This window comes from Lynx rufus, unplaced genomic scaffold (genome assembly GCF_022079265.1).
Source record: "Lynx rufus isolate CCGP_SWC_20201006 ecotype Redwood Valley unplaced genomic scaffold, mLynRuf1.p SCAF_3, whole genome shotgun sequence".
Lineage (NCBI taxonomy): Eukaryota > Metazoa > Chordata > Mammalia > Carnivora > Felidae > Lynx > Lynx rufus.
The window spans coordinates 154229817-154254986 of record NW_025814845.1 but is presented as its reverse complement, the minus strand read 5'-3'; the positions used below and the strand labels follow the sequence as shown (position 1 = coordinate 154254986).

The 25170-nt window shown below is 49.1% G+C and overlaps 1 protein-coding gene across 2 annotated transcripts; it reads left to right on the top strand.

Moving 5' to 3' along the window:
* Nucleotides 1-10537: 10537 nt before the first annotated feature.
* RNF122 (ring finger protein 122) lies at nucleotides 10538-24537 on the top strand. Of its 2 annotated transcripts, none has more exons than XM_047091866.1 (6): nucleotides 10538-10973; nucleotides 15688-15844; nucleotides 21022-21067; nucleotides 21584-21625; nucleotides 22839-22918; nucleotides 23194-24537. In XM_047091866.1, the coding sequence occupies exons 1-6, from the start codon at nucleotides 10949-10951 to the stop codon at nucleotides 23306-23308; spliced, it is 465 nt and encodes a 154-aa protein (XP_046947822.1). In that variant the 5' UTR covers nucleotides 10538-10948; the 3' UTR covers nucleotides 23309-24537. The 2 variants fall into 2 exon arrangements, with proteins under 2 accessions (XP_046947822.1, XP_046947821.1); XM_047091865.1 differs by having other exon boundaries at nucleotides 22836-22918.
* Nucleotides 24538-25170: the final 633 nt, after the last annotated feature.

Below are 25170 nucleotides of genomic sequence, written 5' to 3'. Positions count from 1 at the left end.
TGCCTTTGCAGATGATAAGACACCAGCTCATTTAATCCCCATAAAACCCCTGCGAAAGGTGTCATTGGCATTGCTGAAGAACAGGGAAATTGAGGTGAAATACTGTTCCCAAGGGCACACAAGTAGTAAATGTAAGCGTTAGGATTCAAACCTGGCACTCTGGCCCCAGAAGCTGTGTGTGTGATCATCTGCTTCTGCGCCTTTGGTCCCTAACTCCACCATTTAAGGTTGTGTGTGTGTGTGTGTGTGTGTTGTGGGCCTATATGGTTGCAGGGAGAGAAGAGGCTGCCCACAGCCTGGCTGTTACACAGATAGAATCAGTGCTCTCTTCCCAAGGGGCTGGCGATGTCTGCTGTCACAGCTGGGTCTTGTGCCACCTGCCGGAACCGACGTTGAACGTCCAGTCTCCCTAATCCTCTTCTTGGAAGAAGTTGACCATTTGAACCCAAGCAAAGGGGAAATGCACAGGAATAAGTGAGCCCTTGTTAGATTCAGCCTGTGCTTCCAGCCGGCTGGGCCTCGCCCCTCGGGAGCTGCGGCCCCAGTCAATCGTGTAATCCTGCTGCGCTCCTGCCCTTGCCGCCTCCAGCCTTGGCCTGTGCGATGTTGACTCAAGCCCTTGTGGCGAGCCCCAGAGCCTGGGCTGCCTCTGGAGAGAAGGAGGAATGTTTGCCCAGTCCGTCACCCCTGTAACTAATCCCAGCTGAGAAGCTCCACAGGGAGAGGAGCTAAGAGAGAACGGCTGCTCTGAGCCCCGACGTAGCAGATGGATCTGCAACCAGACAGGCGGCTGAGAGCTGTGTCTGCCGCATGGAGAGGGCTGGGCCCGGCTGGCTGCGCAGAAAGGCCTCCGCCAGAATGGGGTCTCACATAGAAGGAAGCCTGGCCGGGGAGAACGAATCTGGTTGAGAAGAAAGACAAACCCGAGGCACCTGGGTGGCTCAGTCCCTTAGGCGTCTGACTTCGGCTCAGGTCATGATCTCACAGTTTGTGGGTTCGAGCCCCGTGTTGGGCTCTGTGCTGACAGCTCAGAGCCTGGAGCCTGCCTCGGATTCTGTGTTGTCCCTCTCTCTCTGCCCCTCTCCTGCTCATGCTCTGTCTCTTTCTCTCTCTCTCAAAACTGAATAAACGGTAAAAAGAAATAATAAATAAATAAATAAACATTAAAAAAAAGAAGAAGAAGAAGAAAGATAAACCCTAACTGGTGGTTACCAGGGGGAGGCAGGCGGGGGAGGGGGGGGAGGGATTGGTGAAACAGGTGAAGGAGATTAAGAGTTAAGAGTACACTTGTGATGAGCACTGGGTGATGTGTGGAATTGCTGAATCACTATACTGCATACCTGAAACTAATACAACACTGTAAACTATACTGGAATTAAAAAAGATTGTTTTAGAAATAAATAAATAAATAGATAAATAACTAACTAAATAAATAAAACAAAAGGGAAGGAAGGGAGAAAGAGAGAGGAAAGGAAGGAAGAAGAAAGGAAGGAAGGAAGGAGGGAGGGATCCAGTTCATCATAGATTCCTCTCCCTAGAGCTTTTTTTGAAGATGGAGCAAAGATCCAAACGTTTAGGGAAGAGCCGTGTTCATACCCTAATCCCTGGATCCTATGAAAATGTTACCTCATGTGGCAAAAGGGATTTTGCAGAGGTGATTAAAATACAACTTTGGGGGCGCCTGGCTCAGTTGATGGAGGACGCAACTCTTGCTCTTGGGGTGGTGAGTTTGATCCCCATGTCGGGTGTAGAAATTACTTAAATAAATTTAAAAAAAAACCCAAAACTTTAAACTATAACCTTGCATGGGGAAATAACACTGGACTGTCTGGTGGGCCCCATGAACCCTGAAAATCAGAGAACCTCTTCACACTGTGGTGAGAGATTTGACATGGGGGCTGAACCTTCATTGCTGGCTTAGAAGACAAGGAAGGAGGCTGTGAACAAAGGAAGGAAGCTGGCTTCTAGAAGTGGGAAAAGGCAAGAAAACAGATTCTCCCCTGATCCTCCCGAAGAGAACACCGCCCTGCTGACAGGGCTTGATTTTAGCCCAGCGAGACCCATGTCAGACTTCTGATGTACAAAACTGTAAGATAATAAATTCGCATTGGTTAAGCCATTCACTTTGTGGTGATTTGTTACAACAGCAATGAGAAACGAATATCAGCCCCTCGATTCTCCATGAAGACCTTTCCACGTGAGCATCTAACCACTGGTTCCAAATGCTGAGACTAATCTCCAGCATGTTTTTTTGTTGTTGTTTTGTTTTGTTTCAACTGAGAGCTGGTAACACACAGTAGGGGGAGAGAGATTCATTTGGGAAGGCCTTTACATCAGGGGTAGCAAACTGGCTGCCTGACACTTAAATTTACCAGCAGAGGGTATCTCATGATCTGTGCAATGGTTCCACGCCTGGGAAATGTCCCACAAGATGTGGATTTCTAGTTCCTCCTAAACTTTTGAAAGGAACAGTGAGCCTACACTTTCACATGACAATGGTGAGTAGGGGCTGTCCCATTGGGATGAAGTAATACCTGCTCTCCAGGTCCTCACTCCCCATCACTATGTTCTTACACTGAGCCTGCTTCATTCAAGATCATTTGCCTACACACATGCGCCCCCAATATTTAGAGCAGCGCTTTCAACAATAACCAAATTATGGAAAGAGCCCAAATGTCCATCAACTGAGGAATGGATAAAGAAGAAGTGGTATATTACTCGGCAATCAAAAAGAATGAAATCTTGGCCATTTGCAACAACGTGGATGGAACTGGAGGATATTATGCCAAGCGAAATAAGTCAGTCAGAGAAACACAGATATCATATGTTTTCACTCATATGTGGAATTTGAGAAACTTAACAGAAGACCATGGGGGAAGGGAAGGGGAAAAAATAGTTTCAAACAGAGAGGGAGGCAAACCATAAGGGACTGTTATACAGAGAACAAACTGAGCGTTGATGGGGGCAGGTGGGGGAGAGAAGAAAACGGGTGATGGGCATTGAGGAGGGCACTTGTTGGGATGGGCACCGGCTGTTGTGTGTAAGCGATGAATCATGGGAATCTACTCCTAAAGCCAAGAGCATGTTAGCTAACTTGATAATAAATCATATTTAAAAAAAAAAAAAAAAGATCATTTGCCTACAGTCCCTGTGGTAAATCAACCCTATCACGGTGTCAACATCTTACCAAGAAATGTAAGATATTCCTTATCCTAAGAAGCCCAGAGAAGTCCATTTTGCCTCATTTTTTCTCCACCTCGACCCCTGCCATTCTTGGACTGTTCTGCTCATGGGCAGTGGTCACTAGCCTGCGAAATGACCTAGGATTGTTCCCTTGATTTGGCAGACATTTAAGTCCTCTGCCAAACTCTCATTTAAGCGTCTGGAAGCAGCCTGGGAGAACGTGGCTAGTACAGCCCATCCCTCAGGAAGATCCCTTGGAAGCTAGTGGGGAGAACTGGAAAGTGACCTCGGGAAGCAAGGAGAGGAATGTTTATCAGCCACGTTCTGATGGTCTGCAGACTAAAAGAAAAGGACTCTCGTCCCCCTAGGCGACTTTCCTGGAGGCAGTTTGTACAGTTGAGAATTGAGGGGAGAGGCCTCTCCCTGCTAGTCTCTGGAGTTCCCTCACAAACTCGGTCAGGGCTGGGTAAGTCCACATTCACCACCTATGACCTTGGCAGAGCCTGAGTTCTTAATCCCAGTTGAAGCCAAAAATAGCCCAAAAAAGGCCGAGGCCAGAGGGGTGGTAGAAATATTAACCTGGGAGGAAGACAGGGTCAGCTTCAAGAATTTCCACATCCCCACCTGTGGGACTGAACACAAGGATAAGGTGTACTGGCAACTTAGAGCACTCCTTCCCAGCTGCACAGCACCTTGGCCCCCGGCCCAGGGATGGGAGGACGCTCACTTGCATTAGGAGAAAGGAGAGATGCGCCACGAGATCAGGAAAGGGTTAAAAGGAAGTGAGGAGAGGCCAGACACCTGGAGCAAAGGCTCAGGTAACCTCTGCCAAAAACACATGCATGTAGAGCAAACTCCCAGCTGCCAAACAAGACAAGGCTGTGCGATCCGGCCCAGCTCAGGACACACAGGTGAATGATCACAACCTCAAAAATACCAGAAGTGGCAGGAATCCAGGAGAATCTCTCATTCAGTGACTTTTCTGACCCTGCCTCACAGAGCCCTGGCATTTCAAATAGCTTTCCATGGGGCCACCGATGGGGAGCAGGTTCAGGAAGAGAAACCCTATGGTGATTCAAACAGAGCAGATCTGTTTTTATTTCCTTATGTATGCAGTTTCCATTTTTAAATATTATTTAATAGGGCTGTCTGGGTGGCTCGATCAGTTGAATGTCCGACTCTTGATTTCTGCTTGGGTCATGATCCCAAGATGACGGGATCTAGCCCTGCATGGGGCTCCATGCTGAGCATGAAGCCTGCTTAAGATTCTCTCTCTGCTCCTCTTCCCTGCTTTCATGATCTCTCTCTCTCTCTTGAAAAAAAAAAAAATATATATATATATACACACACACACATATATACGTAATAAAAAGATTCTGCTCAAAAAAAAGGTTTGTAATCCACCAATCACTTTATTTTGTGTTTTTATTTTTTGATGTCTAGTTATTTTTGAGAGACAGAGTGCAAGCAGGGGAGGGGCAGAGGGAGAGGGAGACACAGAATCCAAAGCAGGCTCCAGGCTCCAGGCTCCAGGCTCTGAGCTGTCAGCACAGAGCCTGACCCCAGGCTCAGATTCACAAACCAGGAGATCATGATCTGAGTCAAAGTCAGATGCTTAACCAACTGATTCTTCATTTTATAAAGGAGAAAGCAGCCCTGGAGAGGTAACTAACCGAAGTCTCAGAGAGGACACAAACACCAGGACTTGGGTGGGGAGAGACTACTCACAGACCATTCTCCACCTCTTCCTGTTATTAACAGAACCATCCTGAGCTTCAGCAGGACTCATGACTGTCCATCTAGAGACTCCATTTCCCAACATCCTTTGCAGATAGCTGGAACCATGTGACTAAGTTCTCACCAATGGAATGGGAACAAGAGTAATGCTCCATTTCTTACAGAGAAGACGCCGTCCCCCCCACTCTTTCATACCTTCCCTTGGGGTTGAAACATAAGACACGTAGCTGGCAAGCCAGCCTCTAATGTATGAACAAGGAACACATCTCAGGATGGGCCAAGTAGCAAGAGAAAAGAGCCTGAGTCTCTGGATGGCTTTGTGAAGCAGAACTACCTCCTTGCCTTGTACCTCCTTTTCTTGGAATATTTACAAGACAGAAATAAACTAGAGTCTTTTGAGGCTCTGCATTTTTATGTCTCATTGTTACAATAGCTGCCTGATTTATCTTTTGTTAAATAGCACGTTACCTCCCCCAAACTCAGTGGCTTCAAACAACAAACGTTTGTTGTCTCATCATTTCTACGGGTCAGGAATTCAGGAGCAGTTTAACTGTGTGGTTTTGTCCCAGGGTCTCTCCTGCGGTTTGCAGCCAGGGTGCTGGCAAGCCCTGTAGTCACTTGATGTTTGACTAAAGCAAAAATATCTCCTTCCAAGTTCATTCCCATGGCTGTTATCAGAGACCTTCATTCCTTACCACACCGCTTTTGCATAGGTGACTGTCTTTTTGTTTGTTTGTTTTAGTTTATTTATTTTGAGAGAGAGTGTGGGGTGGGGGGAAAAGAGAGAGAATCCCAAGCAGACTCTGCGCTGTCAGACGCAGGGCTCAAACTCACAAACCGTGAGATCATGACCTGAGCCCAAGTGGGACACTTAACCGACCAGGCCACCCAGGCGCCCTGAGTGTCTTTGAAGGAAACTACAGTACACTTTTACGACCCAATCTCCAAAGTCAAGGGTGGTCACTTGTGCTTCATTCTACTTGTTAGAAGGTCCACAAGCCCAGCGCCGTCTCAAGAGAGTGGTAACCAGGCCCCACTCTTCCGGGGAGGAGCATTCAAGAATTTGGGGACATACTTTCGAAACCACCACAAAGACCCAGCGTGCGTCCTAATTAATACACGAGACGTACTGGCTGTTTGGTCCAATGCTGCTCCTCAGCCATGATACTTCATGATGTAGTTTGGTGGTGATAAGAATGAGCATTTACCGGGGGCTTGAGAATTGAGGGGAGAGGCCTCTCCCTGCTAGTCTCTGGAGTTATTTTGTTCTGTCATATGCCAAGCATTTATCGAATGTTGTTCCTCATGTGACCCTCTATGGTAGATTCTGCTACAAGGTGAGGAACTGAGGTGAGGAACTGAGGTGAGAGCTAAACCTGCTCTCTCTCTCTCAACAATAAACGTTAAAAATTTTTTTTAAATTTTTTTTAACGTTTATTATTGAGAGACAGAGAAAGACAGAGCATGAGCATGGGAAGGGCAGAGAGAGAGGGGGACACAGAATCCCAAGCAGGCTCCAGGCTCTGAGCTGTCAGCACAGAGGCCGACGTGGGGCTCGAACTCACAAACCTCGAGATCATGACCTGAGCCGAAGTCGGGCACTTAACCAACTGAGCCACCCAGGCGCCCCAACATTAAAAAAATTTTTTTAAAAGAAATAAAAGTTTGGGGAAATGTGGGGTGCCTGGGTGGCTCAATCGGTTGAGCAACAAACTCTTAATTTTCACTCAGGTCATAATCTCACAGTTGTGGGATGGAGCCCTGCCTGGGGCCCTGAGTCAGGCTCTGAGCTAGGCATGGAGGCTGCTTAGGATTCTCTCTCTCCCTCTCCCTCTCTCTCCCACTGTCTCTCAAGAAAAGAAAAATTGGGGGAAATGTCTAAATTTGTCTAATTTTGAAGTATGTTATGTTCATTTGGGCTGAATTATCACTTTTTAAATTTTTATTTATTTATGTATTTTGAGAGAGAAAGAGAGTGAGTGAGGGCACAGGGGAGGGGCAGAGAGAGACGGAGAGAGAAAATCTCAAGCAGGCTTTGCATCATCAGTGCAGAGCCTGACAGAGGGCTCAATCTCATGAACTGAGAGATCACGACCTGAGCCGAAATCAAGAGTCAGGTGTCCAACTCACCAAGCCACATAGGTGACCCAATGATCACTTTTTAATGATCAGCATGGTTAGTGTTCTCTTCCAGACCTTAGGGCTGGATCAGGAGGACCACAGAAGAGAGACTCCCTTACTGAAGGCGAAATGGGACGGTCAAGTTTTCTGGCCCCATGCTCCTCCACAGAATGAGCTGTCTCTCCCCGAAGTGGTTCTCTAATGCTTGCAAGGCCTTAAAATAGGGGCACATGGGGTATCTAAGAGGATGCTGGGGTGGGGAGGTAGGGATGAAGAGAATCTCCGGCTCCTTAAACGTTTTCCTGGAGGCTTAGTATTACCCTTCCCTCTTTCCACGGGAGATTTAGAAACATAATTCTACTTCAGCTTTCTCAAGTAACTTTGAATATATAATCCATCATCTTCTTTACTGTTTCAGTGTCTTCCTCCATAAAGTAACCAGATATATCTTCCTGACTCACAAGAGGCTAGGGGTCTGAACGCTCTGGATGGGGAAGCGGGGGTAAGTTACCTAAATTGTATTCACATGATGTGGGAAATCAGCTTGTCTTTGGTAAGACCTTCAGTCTAGAAAATGCTGAGAGACTGAACTAATCTTTTCAAGGATGTGTAAGACCAAAGCCTTTCAACCTGTATCTCTCAATCTAAGCCATCATCCAAGGCACAGCCCTCCTGGCCATCCCCAGGAGGGGTGAGGGTGAGAGGAGACTGGGAAGGGATGCATTGGGCTTCCCAAATTAGAGTCCTTTAGTGCCTCGGGAGATCTTACTGAATGCTTAAAATATCAGGCTTAAAACGTAAGTTGTTATAGAACATTCTGATGACTGTAATCATGGCCCTTATAGGTGTGACCTCAGATGGTCACTGTCCTGATAGACCAGGTCTTTCCCCATGAGAACTTGTGCTGTTCCTACCTTCAAAGTGTCTTCCCACTTTGGGGCTCTTTAAGAAGGGTGGGGAGAGGAGACATTCCTCACTTCTCGTCAATTTTTCCGTCAAAGTTGGAAAATCTATGCCCTACAGGGACCAACACATAGCAGGAACTTAATGCAATCAGGCTCACCTATTGACGCCTTCCCCTTGAGCCAATGTATAGAAAGAATTCTTGCATAATAATTATACACATTTTTAAATCATCAACACTGTCTGGAACATAGCTTAAATTGTATGGTAATTGATTCACATGCTCGCACATACATCTATTCCAAAAGTACTTAGTGAACCAGACACTGGTCCTACAACAGTGGTTCCTGCCCTTGAAAAATCTCTTTCGGGGCGCCTGGGTGGCTCAGTCGGTTAAGCGTCCGACTTCGGCTCAGGTCACGATCTCACAGTCCGTGAGTTCGAGCCCCGCGTCGGGCTCTGGGCTGATGGCTCAGAGCCTGGAGCCTGCTTCCGATTCTGTGTCTCCCTCTCTCTCTGCCCCTCCCCCGTGCATGCTCTGTCTCTCTCTGTCCCAAAAATAAATAAACGTTGAAAAAAAAATAAAAAAAATAAATAAATAAATAAACGTTAAAAAAAATTTAAAAAAAAAAGAAAAATCTCTTTCAAGGAGGGCTCCCGTGAAGGGCTCAAATTTAGGAAATCACTGGAATTATCCCGATAATCCCACAATAGACCACATTTTACATGAGGTGAAAGAAATGCAGAGAGGGACAATGACAGTGGTGAGCCACCGAAGAGATGTATTTTCAGCTGAATCTTACAAAATGTCAGGCACAGAAAGAAAAAGGGCATTCAAACATAAGTGATGCCGTGTACGAAATCACAGTCAAGAAAGAATGTCCTATGTTTAGGGGACAACAGCAATAGCTTTGTGGCTGATGAATAGCATGTGAGCAAGAGAGTATTTGGCATTAGGAAGACAGGCAAAGGCCGGACTGAAACCATCTGAATGCCATACTCTACAATTTGACTTTACCCAGCAAGTAATGGGAACCAATAAAGGTTATCAAGCAAGAGAAGTAAAGGAGCAGATTTACATTTTAGGAAGATAACTCTGGGCCCAGCAGAGAGGACAGATTTGAGAGTGAGATCAGAGCATTATTTCTTTCAGCATAATTGCTTGAGAATTTGGCTGAGGAGGGGTGGGGGAAGGTGGAGACAAAGCATTCTGGAGCCCACCCTTTAACTACTGAATCAGAACCTCTGGGCTCCAGGCCTGGGAGTCTGTATATGTAACATCTCTAACATAAGTGATTCCTGTGGGCTCTAAAGTCTGGGGTAGAGACTGGAGTCAAAGAGGTCAGTTAGGAAGCTTTTGCAATTGCCCAATTAAGAGATGAAATGAGTTGGATCGGTACATGATTCCAATCCCCCAGACCAGCTCTTAAAGAAAAACAATTGTTATAAGACAATTACGTAATTAAGTGCTAAACTGTTTGTTGCATACTGCTGTGTGATCTCAGCCAAGTTATTTAATACCTTAACCATCATGCTTTTAAATGACAAAGCACTCATATGCATAATCTTATTTGAGTGTCACAAATTCCCAAGCGTTAGGGAAAGTGTTTATCACCTTCAATTAACAGATTAAGCTTAATTGGAAGATGAGATTGAGTCATTCTTATTTGTTTGCTTGCGTGTTTACTGTCTGTCTCCTCAGGCACTAAGAATCTCAGGAAGAGTAGAATCCTTCCGTCGCCAGGGACCTAGATGGGTCTCCGGTGTAAACAGCGCTGGGCACGAAGTAGGTTCACGGTGAACACATTCTGTATAAATGAAAGACAGAATGACAGACGGAAAAAAACAAGCGATGCAATGTCAGATAAAAAGAAATTACTTTGGACGGGGAATTAAAACAGTCTCTCTTCCAAGTGCTATTCAACACCTAGGTGGTTCTAGATGCTGAAGATACTGCCCTTAAGGTATTGCCCACGTGGATTTCTGGATTTGATTCTGCTACTCTGGAGCATGGAGGCCTTGACAGATCTACCTTAAGCTTACTCTTTGGCTCCTTGTTTGTAAAATGAGGGGCTGACCAAACATGAGAGGACAACCTGACCTCTTTCCAGATCTCATTTTTGCAATTCATCTACTTTACCCTCTCGCTTCAGTTCCCCCTTTAGCAGTGAGCGAAGGAACGTGCTGCTAGCCACCACCCAGGACCGAGTCCTGGACCTCGGAGCAGAAATGTAACCCCTCCCTAGAACTGGCTTCTCAAAGAGCTATAGAAATACTAAACAGTAACAGCTCTGGAGGCGGAAAACAATGTGGTACTAATCCTTCGGTTTCCTCCGGCGGAGGAGGCTGGCCCCCGCCTGCGCCAAGCTTCGCACCGCGCAGCTTGCTTGTCTTTAGAGTTAAGTTTCCCGAGGACCGGGAAGGCGAAAGGGGAGGCGCCCATTGTGCAAAGATGCTCTCCCCTTGGAGGGGGGCGGGCCTGCAAATAATACCCGGGGCCAGCAGGAAGACTCTCATTGGCCCGAGGGCGGGTGACGGGCGGGGGGCGGAGTTTGCGGGGTGGGGGGAGTAAAAGGGAGGGGGGGTGTGCGCAGCCCGTGTCAGTTTCGGAGTCCTGGCGGCTCACCTTCGCGCCAAGGATCCTGAGCCTAGGCTCCCGGTGAAGCTTTTCCCTCCTCTGCGAACCGGGCCCCCCACCCTGTTCTGTAGCGCCCTGCATCTCCCCCAGCTCGGGGGCCCTTCCTGCATTTCCTCGGCGGTGCGTTGATCCTGGGGACTTTCTGTTTGTTTGTTTTCCCCTTTTCCCTCTTTGTTGCTCCGAAACCATTCAAGCCGAACCCCCCCACCACCACCCCGGAGGGCGTTCGACTTGTGAAGAAAGGCGGCTGCCGCGGACAGCACCGGCCCCTCCTGCGGACCCGAAAGCCGGTGCGCCCACCCCGTCTGCCCTACCCGCCGGCCGCCTGCGTTCGTTCGCCGGAGGAAGCCAGCCGAGAATTCATTGATGCACCCATTCCAGTGGTGTAACGGTGAGTTCCCGGGGCGGGAGGGCGAGCGGACGCCCGGCCGGCCGCAGACGCGGAGGGGCGCAAGGCTTAAGATCAGACGGAGGGCTCGTTCTTCCTCTTCAGCTAAGTTTGTCATGAAATGGGACGGGCGAGCAGGCGTCCTGGCGCCCAACGAGGCTCTGCACAGCGCGGAATTTGAAACAAAAAAATCAGGTTTAATTCCAGGGCCGGAACGTCTCTGAACGTGCGGGGGGCGTGGGAGCCGAGGGGTTCGCGGCCTTTGTGTGGCGCCTTCGCTCTTCTACCCCCTTCCCTTGCCTTTGTGCGCTCAAACTCTGGTCTTTGTTGTGGTTGTCGGAGGAGAATTAAATCTGCGCTCGGGCTGGGATCTCCTAGAGGGAGCTCAAGTTCCCGGCCTGGAACTTTGCAGGCTATTTTAAATATGTATACAATGCAGCGTGCGGGACGGGGCGCGGAGGCGGCTTCCTCTGTGCCTTTGTTGGCTTCTCACTGGCTGCTAGGGGGCTTTGTGCTTGAGGAAGATGCCGGATTAAAGAGCGTGCCTTTATTGGATTGATAAAGCCTTGCAGATGTCTCAGCGCCCGGGTACCTTTGGGTGCAGAGTTAGGCCAGCAGGAGTCGTGCTCTGTCCCCAAGGCCACACTGTGGTACTAGCTTCTGAGCTGTGGTGGTGGCCGCACCCCCTTACCTAAATGACCCCTCCACCCCATTCCCTACCCACCTGCCCTGGAATGATGCTAAATTCATCTCACCTGAGGCTTTTTTCTTCTTCTTCTTTTTTTTTTTTTTTTTTTTTTTTTTTTTTTTTTTTTTTTTTTTTTTGGTATTTCAGGTGATACAGGTTGGTTCTGACTCCTCACCCAAGCTATCTTAAAGGAGGGTCTTTCTGAGCGACTCAGTTAAAAGTTATTGGTGTTAGATACTAACGTTCCAATGGTTTTGGTGTTTTGACTGCGAAGTCCCAAGGCTTGGAGTTTCCGGAGGAGGTGTGTGGGGGCCGGGGGCCTTATCTCTGAGTATGGTAGGCTGGGTAGTTACAAAAAGAAAAAAGAAAAATCCATTCTTGAGGGCAGACCCCAGCCAGATCTTGGATTAATTATTTCAAGCGGCTTTTGTTTTAAGGCAGGGTTTGGACAGCATGTGTATGAGCGTCCCCCAACCCCCTCTTCCTCTTGCTGGTAGGATCTAATTTCCTGAAAATGAACCAAGCTGTGTGTGATAGGCGGGCATTGAGGGACAGGGGGGTGGGGAAGGACGGTGCATCCCGGCATCTGGGAAAGATTCCCGGCGGCTGGGAGGGGGAAGCATTTCCCAGACCCACCGATCTTCCTTGGCCAGCCTTCTCTTGACGTCATTCCAACTCCCAGCCTGCACACCACCGAGATGAGACATTCTGATGTCAAGGCTTTCATAGGTCAGCTGAGACAATGGAACAGAGACTTCGCAAGAACCAAGGTGGCTGGCACTTTATTCTGGCGCTCCTATTTTCATATCGGGTTTTTAGACCAGCAGAAGACTTACTCTTTTTCTTTTCACTTCTTAAAGTGGCTGATAGATCCTCTGTTTTGACTCCAGTGAGGAAGCAATCCCTTCCCCCAGCCCCTTTGTGGAAAAATATCTGGAGGCTCTCTTTTCTGGGGTTGGCATTCTGCCCTTACAAGTGTTTCTCACCTACAACTCTTTCTCACATAAAGTTCCAAGCTCACCGACTCCATCCTGGAAGCCCAGGGAAAGTCTGTTAGGAGAGGTAAGATGGTCAAGGTAAACTGATCAGAGGACCACTTGAGACCAGAGTGTAGATACATATCCTCTATAATAGCCAGTGCTCTACAATTTCCCAGTACAGGAAACCAAATGGGGTTCTCTGGGACCCTAAAGGTAACCAGGATTCATCTCCTAAAAGGTGCATGGAGAGCCAAGACAGATCGGAGGTTAGACCTTCTTAGTGCATCAGTTGTTAGTGAGGTAGGGAGCCCAGAAGCAAGGGCTTCTTGTTGAGAATAATAAGGGTAGGAGCTAATTATTTAATCTTTTCAACAAAGTCTTTCAGGACAAGAACTACTTCTCCTTTTTGTTTTCCCACAATGTCTAGGTCAGTGCATAAATCAGCCCTCGATTAATACTTGTTGGTTGGCTGGCCATTCATTAGCTGAGGGCAGTTTCTGGGCAACTTTCCCAAATATCACTCTCCTTACTTAGGGATGGGAGCTTTTGCCAAGGGTACCAGGTTGTCTTGAAGAATCAGGAGTTACTTATCTGCTAACTAATTAAGTGAAAGCAAGCCAAACACCAGGCTAGGCACTGGAGGAGCTACAAAAGTCCAAGTTGCTGTCCTGAGACTTGGGAGTATTCGAGCTTTTTAGGACTTTTTCATTTCTGATTCCAGTATTCTAGTTCTATCTCTATTGCCGTGCCTCCCTTTGTATGGCAGAAGCCTTTGTGTTCTCTTCATCCCTACACTGTAAAATCACCCCGTGATTCCTTTTTTAATTTTTTTTTTATCTTACGTGTCTATCATGGTACTTGTCATATAATCGATGTTCGAGTTAAATTAAGTTGATGCTTGGAATCTTTGGGAAACGTAACACAATACTAAGTATTCAAGAGCCAGAATGTGTGGTAGAGGCTGTGAGTACTGTAGAATTCAGGGAAGAGAGGGGTCACTGGAATATCATGAGGACCAGGCTTGGTGGGCGTCAAGGGAGGGGGAGTTTCAGGCAGGGAAAGTTGCATGAACAAAGGTATGGAGGCAGGTGAGGACAGGTTGGACAAGAAATAGGAGACTGGTCTATGTTCGGGGATGCTGGAAAACTATGAGCAGTGGAGGTTGAGGCGACCCAGTGTGTGCATGTTTAGCAAGACTTAAAACCAGTCATGAGCCTGGGAAATACATAATGGAAACTGAGTGGGAGGATATGTCACACACATGGGCTAAAGTAGAGGAAGGACTTGACATCAGTGAGGGTCTGGGGTGGGGACTTGGAATAGAACCGGTCCCGACATCTGAAAGAGGTTTGAAGGGAGGCTCATTATATGGTCACTAGATTGATCTAGGGGATGATTGAGGCATGAGATGTAGGATGTCAAAATCGACTTCCGGTCCTTTCAGCCAGTCTTCTGCTGAATTGTAGCACTGGTAATTTTAATCTAGAATTCTCAAGTATATTAATGGGTCCTGGCTTCTAACCAAGCTGTCAGGCAGGTACTTAAAACCCATGTTGAAGACTTGGGTACAGAGGTCTTTGGAAACAAGCCTTCTTAGCTGTTTGACGTTAGACGATTTATTTAATGATTCTTTTTTTTTTCCTGTAGAAGGGGTAAGTAAATTTCTCAGTGGCATTACAAAGATTAAATTGGTAGCGTGAGAATGTGCTTGGGGTATTGCAAGATTCTAGTTTTCTCATCTCCTCACTTTCTGAAATCTAAGAATTTTGTTCTTGCCTTTTGGATCATGATAATATTTTGTCCTGGTTGCAGGACTAAACACTCCACCAGCTTATTGTTTCTATCCTATATATTTTTCTTACTGTTAAACAGTACAGAACATTTACTAATTCTCAGAACGAGTACTCCCAAAATAGAGAGTGGCCCCAGGACTGGTTAATCCAGCAATTTCACGGACATAAATCATTTCTTTCCCTCTCCCTTCCGCCACCCTCGGCCATTGGCTTTATATTGAACTGCTTTCTTTCCAGCTCTAACTTGGCTGCCACCATTCCAATCTTTCCTGCTCTGGCAGAACTTGTCTTTGTTTCCTTGGCCAGAACCCTGTCACATACTTACCTCAACACCAAACTCTGGCAAGAGGCAGGTGACAACGATGATTGATAAGCCAATCAGGATTTACCCTCTGAGGATGCTTGGTCAGCCAATCAGGATTTACCCTCTGAGTCACGTGAGAAGGGGAATCATCTGGTGGCTGGTCAGTGCTTCCCCCGCTGCAGGTATAGGAATCTAATGAGGACCTTGTTAAAATGTAGATTCTGATTCATTCTGTCCAGGGTGGGCCGGAGATTTTGCATTTCTAACAAGCTCCAGGGGTTGCCAGTACTACTATGGCACTGCTTTGAGTAGGAAAGAGAAGGGTGCCCAAAGTAAGCTGCACCTCCCCCCCCCCCCATCTCTTTCTGGAACACTGGTCCAGCCTCAGGGTGAACAGTTTCTATTCTGGTCCTGGTGCAGCCTGTCTCCTGGAGCAGGTGGCTTAATAATGACAGATGACCTTTGCAACTGCACCTCGGCAATTTACAAAGTACATGTCTCACACCAGTTTGGGTCCTCTCTGCATTTTGCTTGTTTTTAAATGACAAAGTGAAGCGTAGATAAGTAAGTTCTTAAAGGTCACCTCTCTAGGGAGAGGCAGTGTTGGAACCCAAGTACCCATTTTCTCACCTACGGCTCTTCGTTCTGCTACTGCACTAAATGAGCTTCTACGCGATGGAGTCGAGTTTCCCATTTGCTGAATCCTTGATCCCCTGGATGGGGATGCAGTTTTAAGTACTGTGTGTAGTATCCCATTTCACGGATCGCTGAGTGACCCAAGATAATGTAGCTAGTCAGTATCAGAGCTGGGTTATAAACTTAAGTGTCGGCATCAGAGAGGTTTAGGACCCCGGAGCCTGCCATTTCTCTCTCCGTCCTGCCTGACCTGAGTACCATCAGCCCCAGTGGTCAATTTACAACTATAATGCTTTCCCTCTCCCTTTCTTTTCAGGGTGTTTTTGTGGCCTGGGACTGGTTAGCACCAACAAGTCCTGCTCAATGCCACCCATCAGTTTCCAAGACCTTCCCCTCAACATCTACATGGTCATCTTTGGCACAGGCATCTTCGTCTTCATGCTCAGTCTCATCTTCTGCTGCTATTTTATCAGGTGGGTGGCACCCTGGGTGACCTGGGGCAGGGAGTCCAGGAGGAGGAGGCCGGGGGGTAGGGTGGGCCAAGTGAGATTCCCACAGCAGTCCCTAACTTCCCACTGGGGCCCCTGCTTTGAGGACAGGGCTCAGCCTGTCCTTCCTTGGGCCCCTGAGGCCTGGTGTTTCTATTTTCAGCAGCCTCTGGAGCTGTCCCAGAGCATATAAGGTCACCATTGGTTGGGCTACATCGCATCTCTTGGCCAGTTATTCTAGGGTGGCCTAGAATTACTATCTGACCAAGTGATATCATTGGTCATCCCTTAACCATGTCTCCACTCCCCACGCGTAACCTCTGGGTGGCCGGGGATAGGTGGGCATCGGTTACACCAACGGCATGTTCCTCTGCCCTCCTGGGAAATCCTGCCGTCAGCCATCCAGATGCTAATATTAGCAAGCTGATGTCTGGAGAGCCGCTTGGTCTGCCTCGTAAGCTCTTCTTTTTTGATAGTGAGAAAAACCCTAAAAACGCCCCTTATTCTTACTGCCTGGAGATCCAGGGGAGGACTTGAGCATGGCGGGGCTAGCCAGGGAGGTGTTTCTTCACCTCCCGTTGAAAGACATGGGAATTGGTGGCTGGTTTTCTACCCAAAATTTAGGGCATGACTGGCATTTAGAGTGGAAATTAGTGTTTCTGGCAAGGGCATGCTGTTGGGATCACCAGTTCCTCATTGTATGGGACTGTCCTGCACACTGGGGAATGTTGAGCATCCCTGAACGTGCTAATGGTCTTTAGGGCCATTGTGATAACCACCCCCTACCCCCACCACACCTTACGAAATCTCTACGTAGCCAGCAGCTGGAGTCTTAAATCCTTTAAATTAAAAGGAGGGACAGAGGAGTTCTGGCTTCCTCCTGAGATGTCTTGGTGGGTCTGAATGCTTTGCCCAGAGAAGGGGCAAGGGGGAGGCAGACACTCAGTCTCTATTCCTAAGGCTAGCAAGAGTTTCCTCTAAAAAAGAGGAAGGGCCCTCAGTGCCCCTAGTCAGCTACTTTAGGCCTCTTCTTTCTCAGAACTTTAAAAAAGTTCCTGGGACTGGAGTCTTCCACTTAAAAGTTGATGCAGAGAAGATCGTGGTGTATTTTCCCTCTTGTACAACCGAGCCTAACATTTGCATAAGTGGGAGTGAGGGCAGTTTTCTAGCATCTCCCCACCCCTTCCCCTTTCCCCAAGCCTACGTTTTCTTCCTCAAACATTCTGCCTTCCTGACCACCAGCCACCCCCATCTCCCCATACCGAGCAATTCGTGCAGTTCCCCAGGGACTAAAGATGGAGACATACCAAATGCCAAAGGTATATATATGATACTGGGAGAGGGGTCTGCAAAAGCAGCTCTGGTGTACACACACACACACAAGCTGCAAAGGCAGTCAAGTGAAGAAAAATCTAGAAAATCACTCTGGGCCAGGATGTGGGTGACCAGGGTTCATTTCCTAACTCTGCCACTAATACGTGCGACCTTGGGTTTTAGTTCTTCTTTACCAAGTGCCTTCTTTGTGCCACACTATGGTTGGCATTTTGTGAAACACCCCTCCAGTTTCTATATTAGCCCACGTTGTAAATGAGGAAATTCATGCTCTGGCAGTTAAGAATTTGCCCAAGGTCCTATATCGAGGAAGATCCAGGGGTGGGCTAGCCCAGTGGTCATTAGCTAGAGTCTTTCAGATTCCATATGTTCACCTTCCCTGTCGGGTTCCCATTCCTTGAATGGAAATAAAAGGAACAGCTGCAGCATCCCTTAGCACCCCCATACGGCCGGAGATGGGGGTCCTGAGAAGGACAGGCTGGGGAGCTAGATAGGGCTGATTTATTTTTGTCTGGCTGGAGTGGAAGAACAGAGCCGTAACCACATGATACCAAAAGCTTTCCTGACTGCGGGCCGCTTGGCGCCACCTGTCCCTTCCGCAGTAATCTGCCCCTTCTGTCACCCCCACCTTCTGTCCTGCAGCCTGCCCAGAGTCAGCTGACCCCGGACTTTCATGGTTCCAGAGGCTCGCTGCTGTGTGGCAGCCTGTGGGTGTCTATATATAGAAAGACACACAGGCACAGAAGCCACTTCCTCTCCCCGCTTCTCAGTTTCCTCCGTAGCCAAAATAGGCCCATGACCCCTACTCTCCACCTGGTGAGCTCATTGGCCAACGCCAGCCTCCTCTCCCCTGCTCCCCTCACCCGTTCTTCCCTGTTCCCCAGGAGCTGACCTCTGCCCTACACAGGATGGAGGGGCCAGTGAAGTACAAATAGGCAGGAAAGGAGCAATTATTTTCAGGACCTGGTGGCATTGTTTGCTCCAAAAGGGAAAAGCAGTGAGGGAGAGCCCGCTGGCAGTGGCTAGAAATGGTCTCATTGAAATCGGAGTATTTTTAGTAGCTTTGCTCACCCAACAGCTGAGAGGGCCACCTGTCCAAAGTAGCCAGCACTACCTCCTCTGCTGGGATGTCCCAGGGGCTTTGCTTTTCTGCTTTGTTTCCCTTGCGACCTTTTTGGGTCTCATCACAATGTACACCTTCCTGTTCTGGAAAGTCTGCATGCAGGGCGAAGGGGGTGGGTCTGCAGCCTTTCACTCTTCTGGTGGTACTGGGCTCTGAGACCCAGGCTGCTGGAGGATCCTTGACTGCGACCATCAAATGGAGCCAGGCAGACACAGGGGGTGAGGGTGGGCAGGAGGCGCCCTGCGCATCCCAGGATACAGCGAGCAGAAAGGCACGGCACACCCAACTGCGTAGAGCCGTGTTGCAGGTGAGGTGGTTGAGACCCCAAGGATGTGTGGCATCCTCTCATTCTCGGGGTTAAAAAGCAGGCCCCTCACCACTTCCTTATTTACTCTTCGGCATCCCCGCGACAGCGACGGTGACTGCCTGAGAATGCGGCTGTGAGCGCTTTGACTGTGAGAACACTTTTTTGCTTCCCCAGCTTCATTCGGTGTCAGCCAGGTGACAGTTGTTCGTTGAAGCCTTGCATGCACCCTGCCCCGTCCGTCTTGTTTGGAAGCGGGCACAGAGATGCATGCATCTGAAAAGCTTTCCCGGACTGAGGCGTTCTCTGAGTAAAGGACGGAACAGTGGGAGTCCTGGCTAGGTCTTTGGCCCAACCCTCCAATGACCAGAGACCCTCCAGTGGATGTGCTGCCCTGGGACTTAGCCCTATGGTGCAGGAGTCAACCTGGACTGGAGTTCTTTCTTAAGATTTTATTATTATTTTTTAAGTTTATTTATTTTGAGGAAGACAGAGACAGCATGAGCGGGGGAGGGGCAGAGAGAGAGAGGGAGAGAGAGAATCCCAAGCAGGCTCCACACTGTCAGCGCAGAGCCCAATGAGGGGCTCAGCCTTACCAAACCGTGATCATGACCTTAGCTGAAACCAAGAGTCAGACGCTTAACGGACTGAGCCACCCAGAGGCCCCTTAAGATTTTTTTCAAGTCCTCTCTACATCCAACATGGGGCTCAAACTCCCAATCCTGAGATCAAGAGTCACATGCTCCACCACTGAGCCAGCCAGGTGCCCCTGGACTGGAGTTCTTAAGAGTCTCCAGGCACCCGGCCTCCCAGGGCCCTGACTTGTGCTAGGAACAGTGGAGATAGCTGGGAGCTAGATGCAGATCTGCCCCCCGACTGTGCCTGGGGCATGGCTCTGCTCTGCCCCTCATTCCGCACCTTCCGCTGTTCTAGTCAGCGTCTCCACAGTGCCTGTGGTGCAGGCACCTTCTTACCTTCTCGTTGAGGTTCCTGATTTGAGATTCTCTTCCTCTGACTCCTGTCAGCCTTCTTGTTCTGCAAAAGGACAAACATTTGGGGCTTTGGAAGTCACACAGTCTCTTTCTTAACTACCCCCACTCTACTGTGCAAAAGCTGCCACAGATAATATGTAATATTTAATTATTATCACGTGCACACATGTGCGCGCGCGCTCTCTCTCTCTCTCTCTCTCTCAAAAATAAACATTTAAAAAGTTAAGAATAAAAATCAGTCTTAGCTCATAGGCTCTATTGAACAAGTGGCCCTTAGGCCATCGTCCGCCACATCTATTCTAACTTGACGGGTTTCTGATGTTTCCTTCCAATAACGCAGATCTGGCAGAAGTGCTCAGTGGAGAGAAAGCCCCATGTGGCTCCCAAGTATAGGAGGACACAGAGCCACCTGCTTGATTTGGACGGCTTCTCTCCCTGCAAATAAAGAAGCAGCAATACTGCGTAATCGTGATCCTAGCCGTTCGCTGTAGGCTTGTTGATGAAGATTGGGTGTTTCCCAAGGGATCTGGTCTCCTTCTCAGGACGATGGTGTGTCCCACCTAATAGGCGAAAACAGGCCACACTGTTAAAGCGCTCAGGCCCTATGCTCTGATAGACTGATTCAAATCCGCCTCTTGCTGCCGACTAGCCGGGAGGTTTGGGCGAGTTACTTCTTTGGACTCCATTTTCCTCATCTGTAAAAAGGAGGGTTTCTCGCAAAGTATGTGAATATGGTAACACAGGGATGGGGGCAAGCAAGTCCTCGATACAACCGCTGCGTTATTGCCGTTAGTAACAACACACTGGGTTTTGGCTATTGAGTTAGGTTGTGTGCAGGCCACCAGCTGGAAACTGAAGAGAAGAAAACAAAGAGGGCATCCTCGGTGTTTGCCTGGGTGCCGTGAAGGGGAGAGTGTGCTTTGGTTCAGAATATTAGTGTTCCCCTGGGTGGAAAATTCCCCAGAGTCAACAGAGACTCACTTACACTGCTACCCTGGCTTAATGGCAAGATCCCTTGTAAGAATATCTAACTTCTGTATACTCAGGAAGCGGAGTATTGACCTCTTGACTTGGGGGGCCTGAGGAGACTGACTTTCTGGGAAACAGCAGGGAGTACGAATGAATAATTCTGCCAGAATGTGCTCTGCCAGAATTCCCCGATCTGTGGGACCTGACGGTAAGTTTTGAGGCTGTTGTGGCTGAGTAAGAGTCTGAGTCCTTAATCAACTCTGGGCGACCTGCACAGGTCCAACCACACCATACTCCATGGCTTCTCCGGGACAAGACGCCCCTCTGAGGAGCAGCCTCTCCGCCCCCAGAAGAGGGCCCATGCAGCCTGCCTGCCTCTCTCACTCTGAATGGCTCCAATTTGTACAAAGGCATGGCAACCTCTCCTTTCTCTCTCCCCTAGCAAACTCCGGAACCAGGCACAGAGTGAGCGATACGGCTATAAAGAGGTAAAGTGCTACATCTTTCTTTCTTTTAAAAACATTTTTTTCAATGTTTATTTTTGAGAGACAGAGACAGAGGGTGAGTGGGGGAGGGAGACACAATCCGAAGCAGGCTCCAGGCTCCCAGCTGTCAGCATAGAGCCCGACGCGGGGCTTGAACCCACGGACTGTGAGATTCTGACCTGAGATGAAGTCAGACGCTTAACCGACTGAGCCACCCGGGCACCCCAAGTGCTACATCTTCCTGTGAGACTTCCTCTCTGCTACCTGCCCTGCTAGAGAGAGGATAGGCAGCAAGCAAGCTGAACCCCCTCTGCCTCCCTGCTGGCTCCCCCTGGCCAGTGCTTTGTACCGTCCTCGAGTCTGGCCTGGCCCGGCCCAGGCAGTGGCCAAGCGCTCCCCCTTCACCAGAGGAAGAGAAAGACACGCCTGTGCGGGGCTGGTGACTCCCTTGGCTGGATGATAGCACCTGGCCCCTGTGCTTGGCTTCTTCTGACGCCATGCCTCCTCTCTCCTTTTCAGGTGGTGCTTAAAGGTGATGCCAAGAAGTTGCAGTTATATGGGGTAAGTGTCCTGGGCCAGGGTGCAGGAGGGCCCTGGCTGGCAAGGCAGACAGCACCCTCTCCAGCTCTCAGCCAGGGCCTTTCAGGAACTTATCTCCTTGGGCCAAATAAATGTGACTCATTCCAGTAGGTAATCCGTGTATGGAATTCATTATGTCTGGAACCGGCGCAGGCAGAAAACATAACGGGATCGCGGAAGGGTTGGAATGAGCGAGGACACGTGGCCCCGGAAAGGCTGCTGTGCATCATGTTTAAGGGGAGGATGGGTCTACCTCTCCACGCCAGATCCCAGCTACCCTTCCCTGCTTCTAGGTCTCCCGTCTTGGTTTTTCACTAAAGAAGGCCCTTTTTACCCTTACACATATACTCTGTCCTGGCAGACTGTGGACCTGACCAGTGCATCTAGCCCTGCCATTCTCGCCTGTTTGCTCTCCAGTCCCCTCCCCCAAGCAATACTGCCACTCCTTGGGTCCCATCAACACAGACTCTTTAGGAGTGGGCTGTTGCCTCTTCCTTCCCTACTTGTGCCCATGAGATCATCTAACTTTCTCAAGACTTCTGTCCATAACCACAGACACTTGTGCACAGGGTGTTTGTGGTGGTTGGGCACCGGGCGGACCCACGGGGATCGCGAGACATGAGACAGCCTAGGAATGCTTCATTTTATCCCTCTTTGATGTGTGCTATCACATCTCAGCAAATTCAGTGTTCCCTGAGCCCTCCTTGAGAGGGAGAATTCAGCTGTGATCAAGAAGTTAGTCCAGAATTACAGCAAGCTAGAGTCCAAGAATATGAACTGAACATTATACCCCCATTTTTACCTTTAGATATAGATGCATGCCTCCTTGCAACATGTACTAGGCTAGAAAGGATTAAAAAATACTCCTCTAGAACACTTACGGTCAATGGAAATTTCTGTGATGATAGAAATGTTCTATACCTGCCCTATCCAGTATGGGAGCCACCATGGCCACATTGTGGTTACCGAGCCGCTGAAATGTACCTAGTGCAACTGAGGAACTAAACCTTTAATTTCATCTTCCTTTGGTCTTGTGAACAGTCTGGTGTGGTTAGTGGCTAGCCTATGACTCAAGTTTCCGTGGCTAATCAGGAAACTGGGCTAGAGCTTTGTTTTCTTGGATGGGGATGAGCCGATGGGTGAATGCGGTTCTTCCCCAATCTCCTCTCACACCTTCCCTTTCTTCCCACAGCAGACCTGTGCAGTCTGTCTGGAAGACTTCAAGGGGAAGGACGAGCTAGGTGTGCTCCCATGCCAACATGCCTTTCACCGGAAGTAAGTATCCACCGTGGGGGACGTGTGTCCAGGGGATACCTTTCGAAAGGAATGAGTAGGGAGCGTCTTCGAGAACCTGTAATCCCTACCCCCTCCCATCTGCCCCTTGCCAGCGATGCCTGACATCCTGTCTGGACACCAGGCAAGCCGGAGGGGTTGGACCGGGGCAAGGATGGAGGTGTTGCTGTTCGGAGAAGCAGCTGGGCTCTCTGAGTGAGAGACACGTGGAACGGGTTGGGGGTCTTAGGGGAAAACTGGTCTTCTTCCGCCCACAGGTGTCTGGTGAAGTGGCTAGAAGTACGCTGTGTCTGCCCTATGTGTAACAAGCCCATTGCTGGGCCCTCAGAGGCCACTCAGAGCATTGGAATCCTATTGGACGAGCTGGTGTGAATGCTGCCTCTACACCAAGGCCTGGAGAAGACCGCTTGCCTCATGGGTGCCTGGCCCCTCCGCACAGCTACGGGTGAACAAGACTGGTGGGTGGTGACTGACGTGCTTACCTGAAGGGGCAGTAATGCAGGGCTGGGCTCCCTCCATCAGGGGGGGGCCTGAGTCGCCCCACCTTTCTGCCTCCTGAAGCCTTCTTCAGCTACTCAGCACCTGCTACTCAGCACTGGCGGTGTCACCCATCAAGAACGCTATATCCTGGTACCGGACTGTCTACCTGCCTGTCCCTGTGGGGGAAGCTGGGGAAGGCAATCCACCCCTATCTGGCCGAGAACTTGGAGCTCACCCCTTAGGAGGACTGGCTGCCCTGACCTAGAAGAAGGGAGGAGATGGGCCCTGCCCCACCTGTAACCTGCCTCCCCTCTTCGCTTCTTCCACAGGAAGGGGAGAAGGGGAGGAAGGAACCATCAAGGAACCAAGTGCCTCCAGTGCAAGCGAGGGAGGCTCTGTAGGAAATCAGGAAGAACAGGGACACGGAAAAAGGAAAGTCAATGTTTACATGGGGCCTATGGAAATAAAGGCTTGGCCTGTAGGCCTGCTGACCACAGGGTAATGGGGGGCGGATGCCTTCCCTCTGCTAGGATCTGAGGTGCTATCCATTCACTGTCTTCCTCAGCTGATCTCAGAGCGTCCTATTCCGTTTCGGGGTTATAGTACCCCTCCAGAGGAAGGGCTTATTTTACACTCAAATGAATTCCCAGGGGCTTTTTCTAAAGGAGCAAAAGGGGCCTGGGGATGGGGGTGTCTGAAGGTTAAGGTGGCAACAGATACCTTCTTCCCCTTTGTAAATAGTATTTTTATACTTCATCCTCACCATCTCAGGCTTTATACATGGAATCCCCTGAATGGAGGGGGTGGGGTTTCCTCTCTCCTCCTCCCCCCCCCCAGAATAGGTGAGGGTGGGAGAAAGGTATGTATTTAAAGAAAATTAAATTTAATAACAAGTTTCTCTTTTTGCCTGTGGTTGTGGCCTGTGTCTCTTGGCCCTTTTCTGCCAGCAGAGAAAACAAGTTTTCTACCCGCCTCTCGCTTCTCCATAGTCAGGGCACACTATGCGCACAAAGGTTCCTAATTCTTAAAAAAAAAAAAACAAAAACACTGATATCAGGTTATTACCCATATAACATAGGGCTCACATCAGTGTACTTTAAGACCAGACTAAAAATATTCTAAAGGCGGGCTTAAAGAAAGTTGATGTATGTCACCCAAGTGTGTGACAGGACACTGAAATTCCGAAGACTTGAAATGAATAGCGTCCCATGTTTAATTCAAGCAATTGTGCTCTTAGCACAACTAAAGGTCAAGGTTGCTACCATAGAGGCTTGATCTCTTTCCCTTATTAAGCTTTTCTCTTGCCTACTTGCTGACCATCATGGACACATGCTACCCCCTGAACCCACATCTAGAAGTGTTGGCATTAACGAACGTATGCCCCTCTGTGCGCTCAGATCTTGTACCCACACCCTCCAGCTTTGCTCTCAGTGTCTCAAGGGAGCGTGGAACCAATAACGGATATGCAAAATGGATTATGAGGGCTGGGAACAATGTTCTTGGGCATCACAGCATGGAGCCGGTGAGCCGCGGTTGACCCTTGTCGGTGGAACACAGCAGTGGCCAATGGTCGTCCCAGGGGAGCAGGCCCTGGGCACAGTAGGAATATTTGTTGAGCGAAGTCGAATGTAGCCGTGGGTCATGGATGTGCAAGAGCCGCCCGTGCACCCAGAGGAGCCAGGCCTAAAGGGCAGGCGTGACCCCCTCCCTCTCCCGCAGTTGTGCCATGGAGGCTGTTGGCACACCGGGTGCTC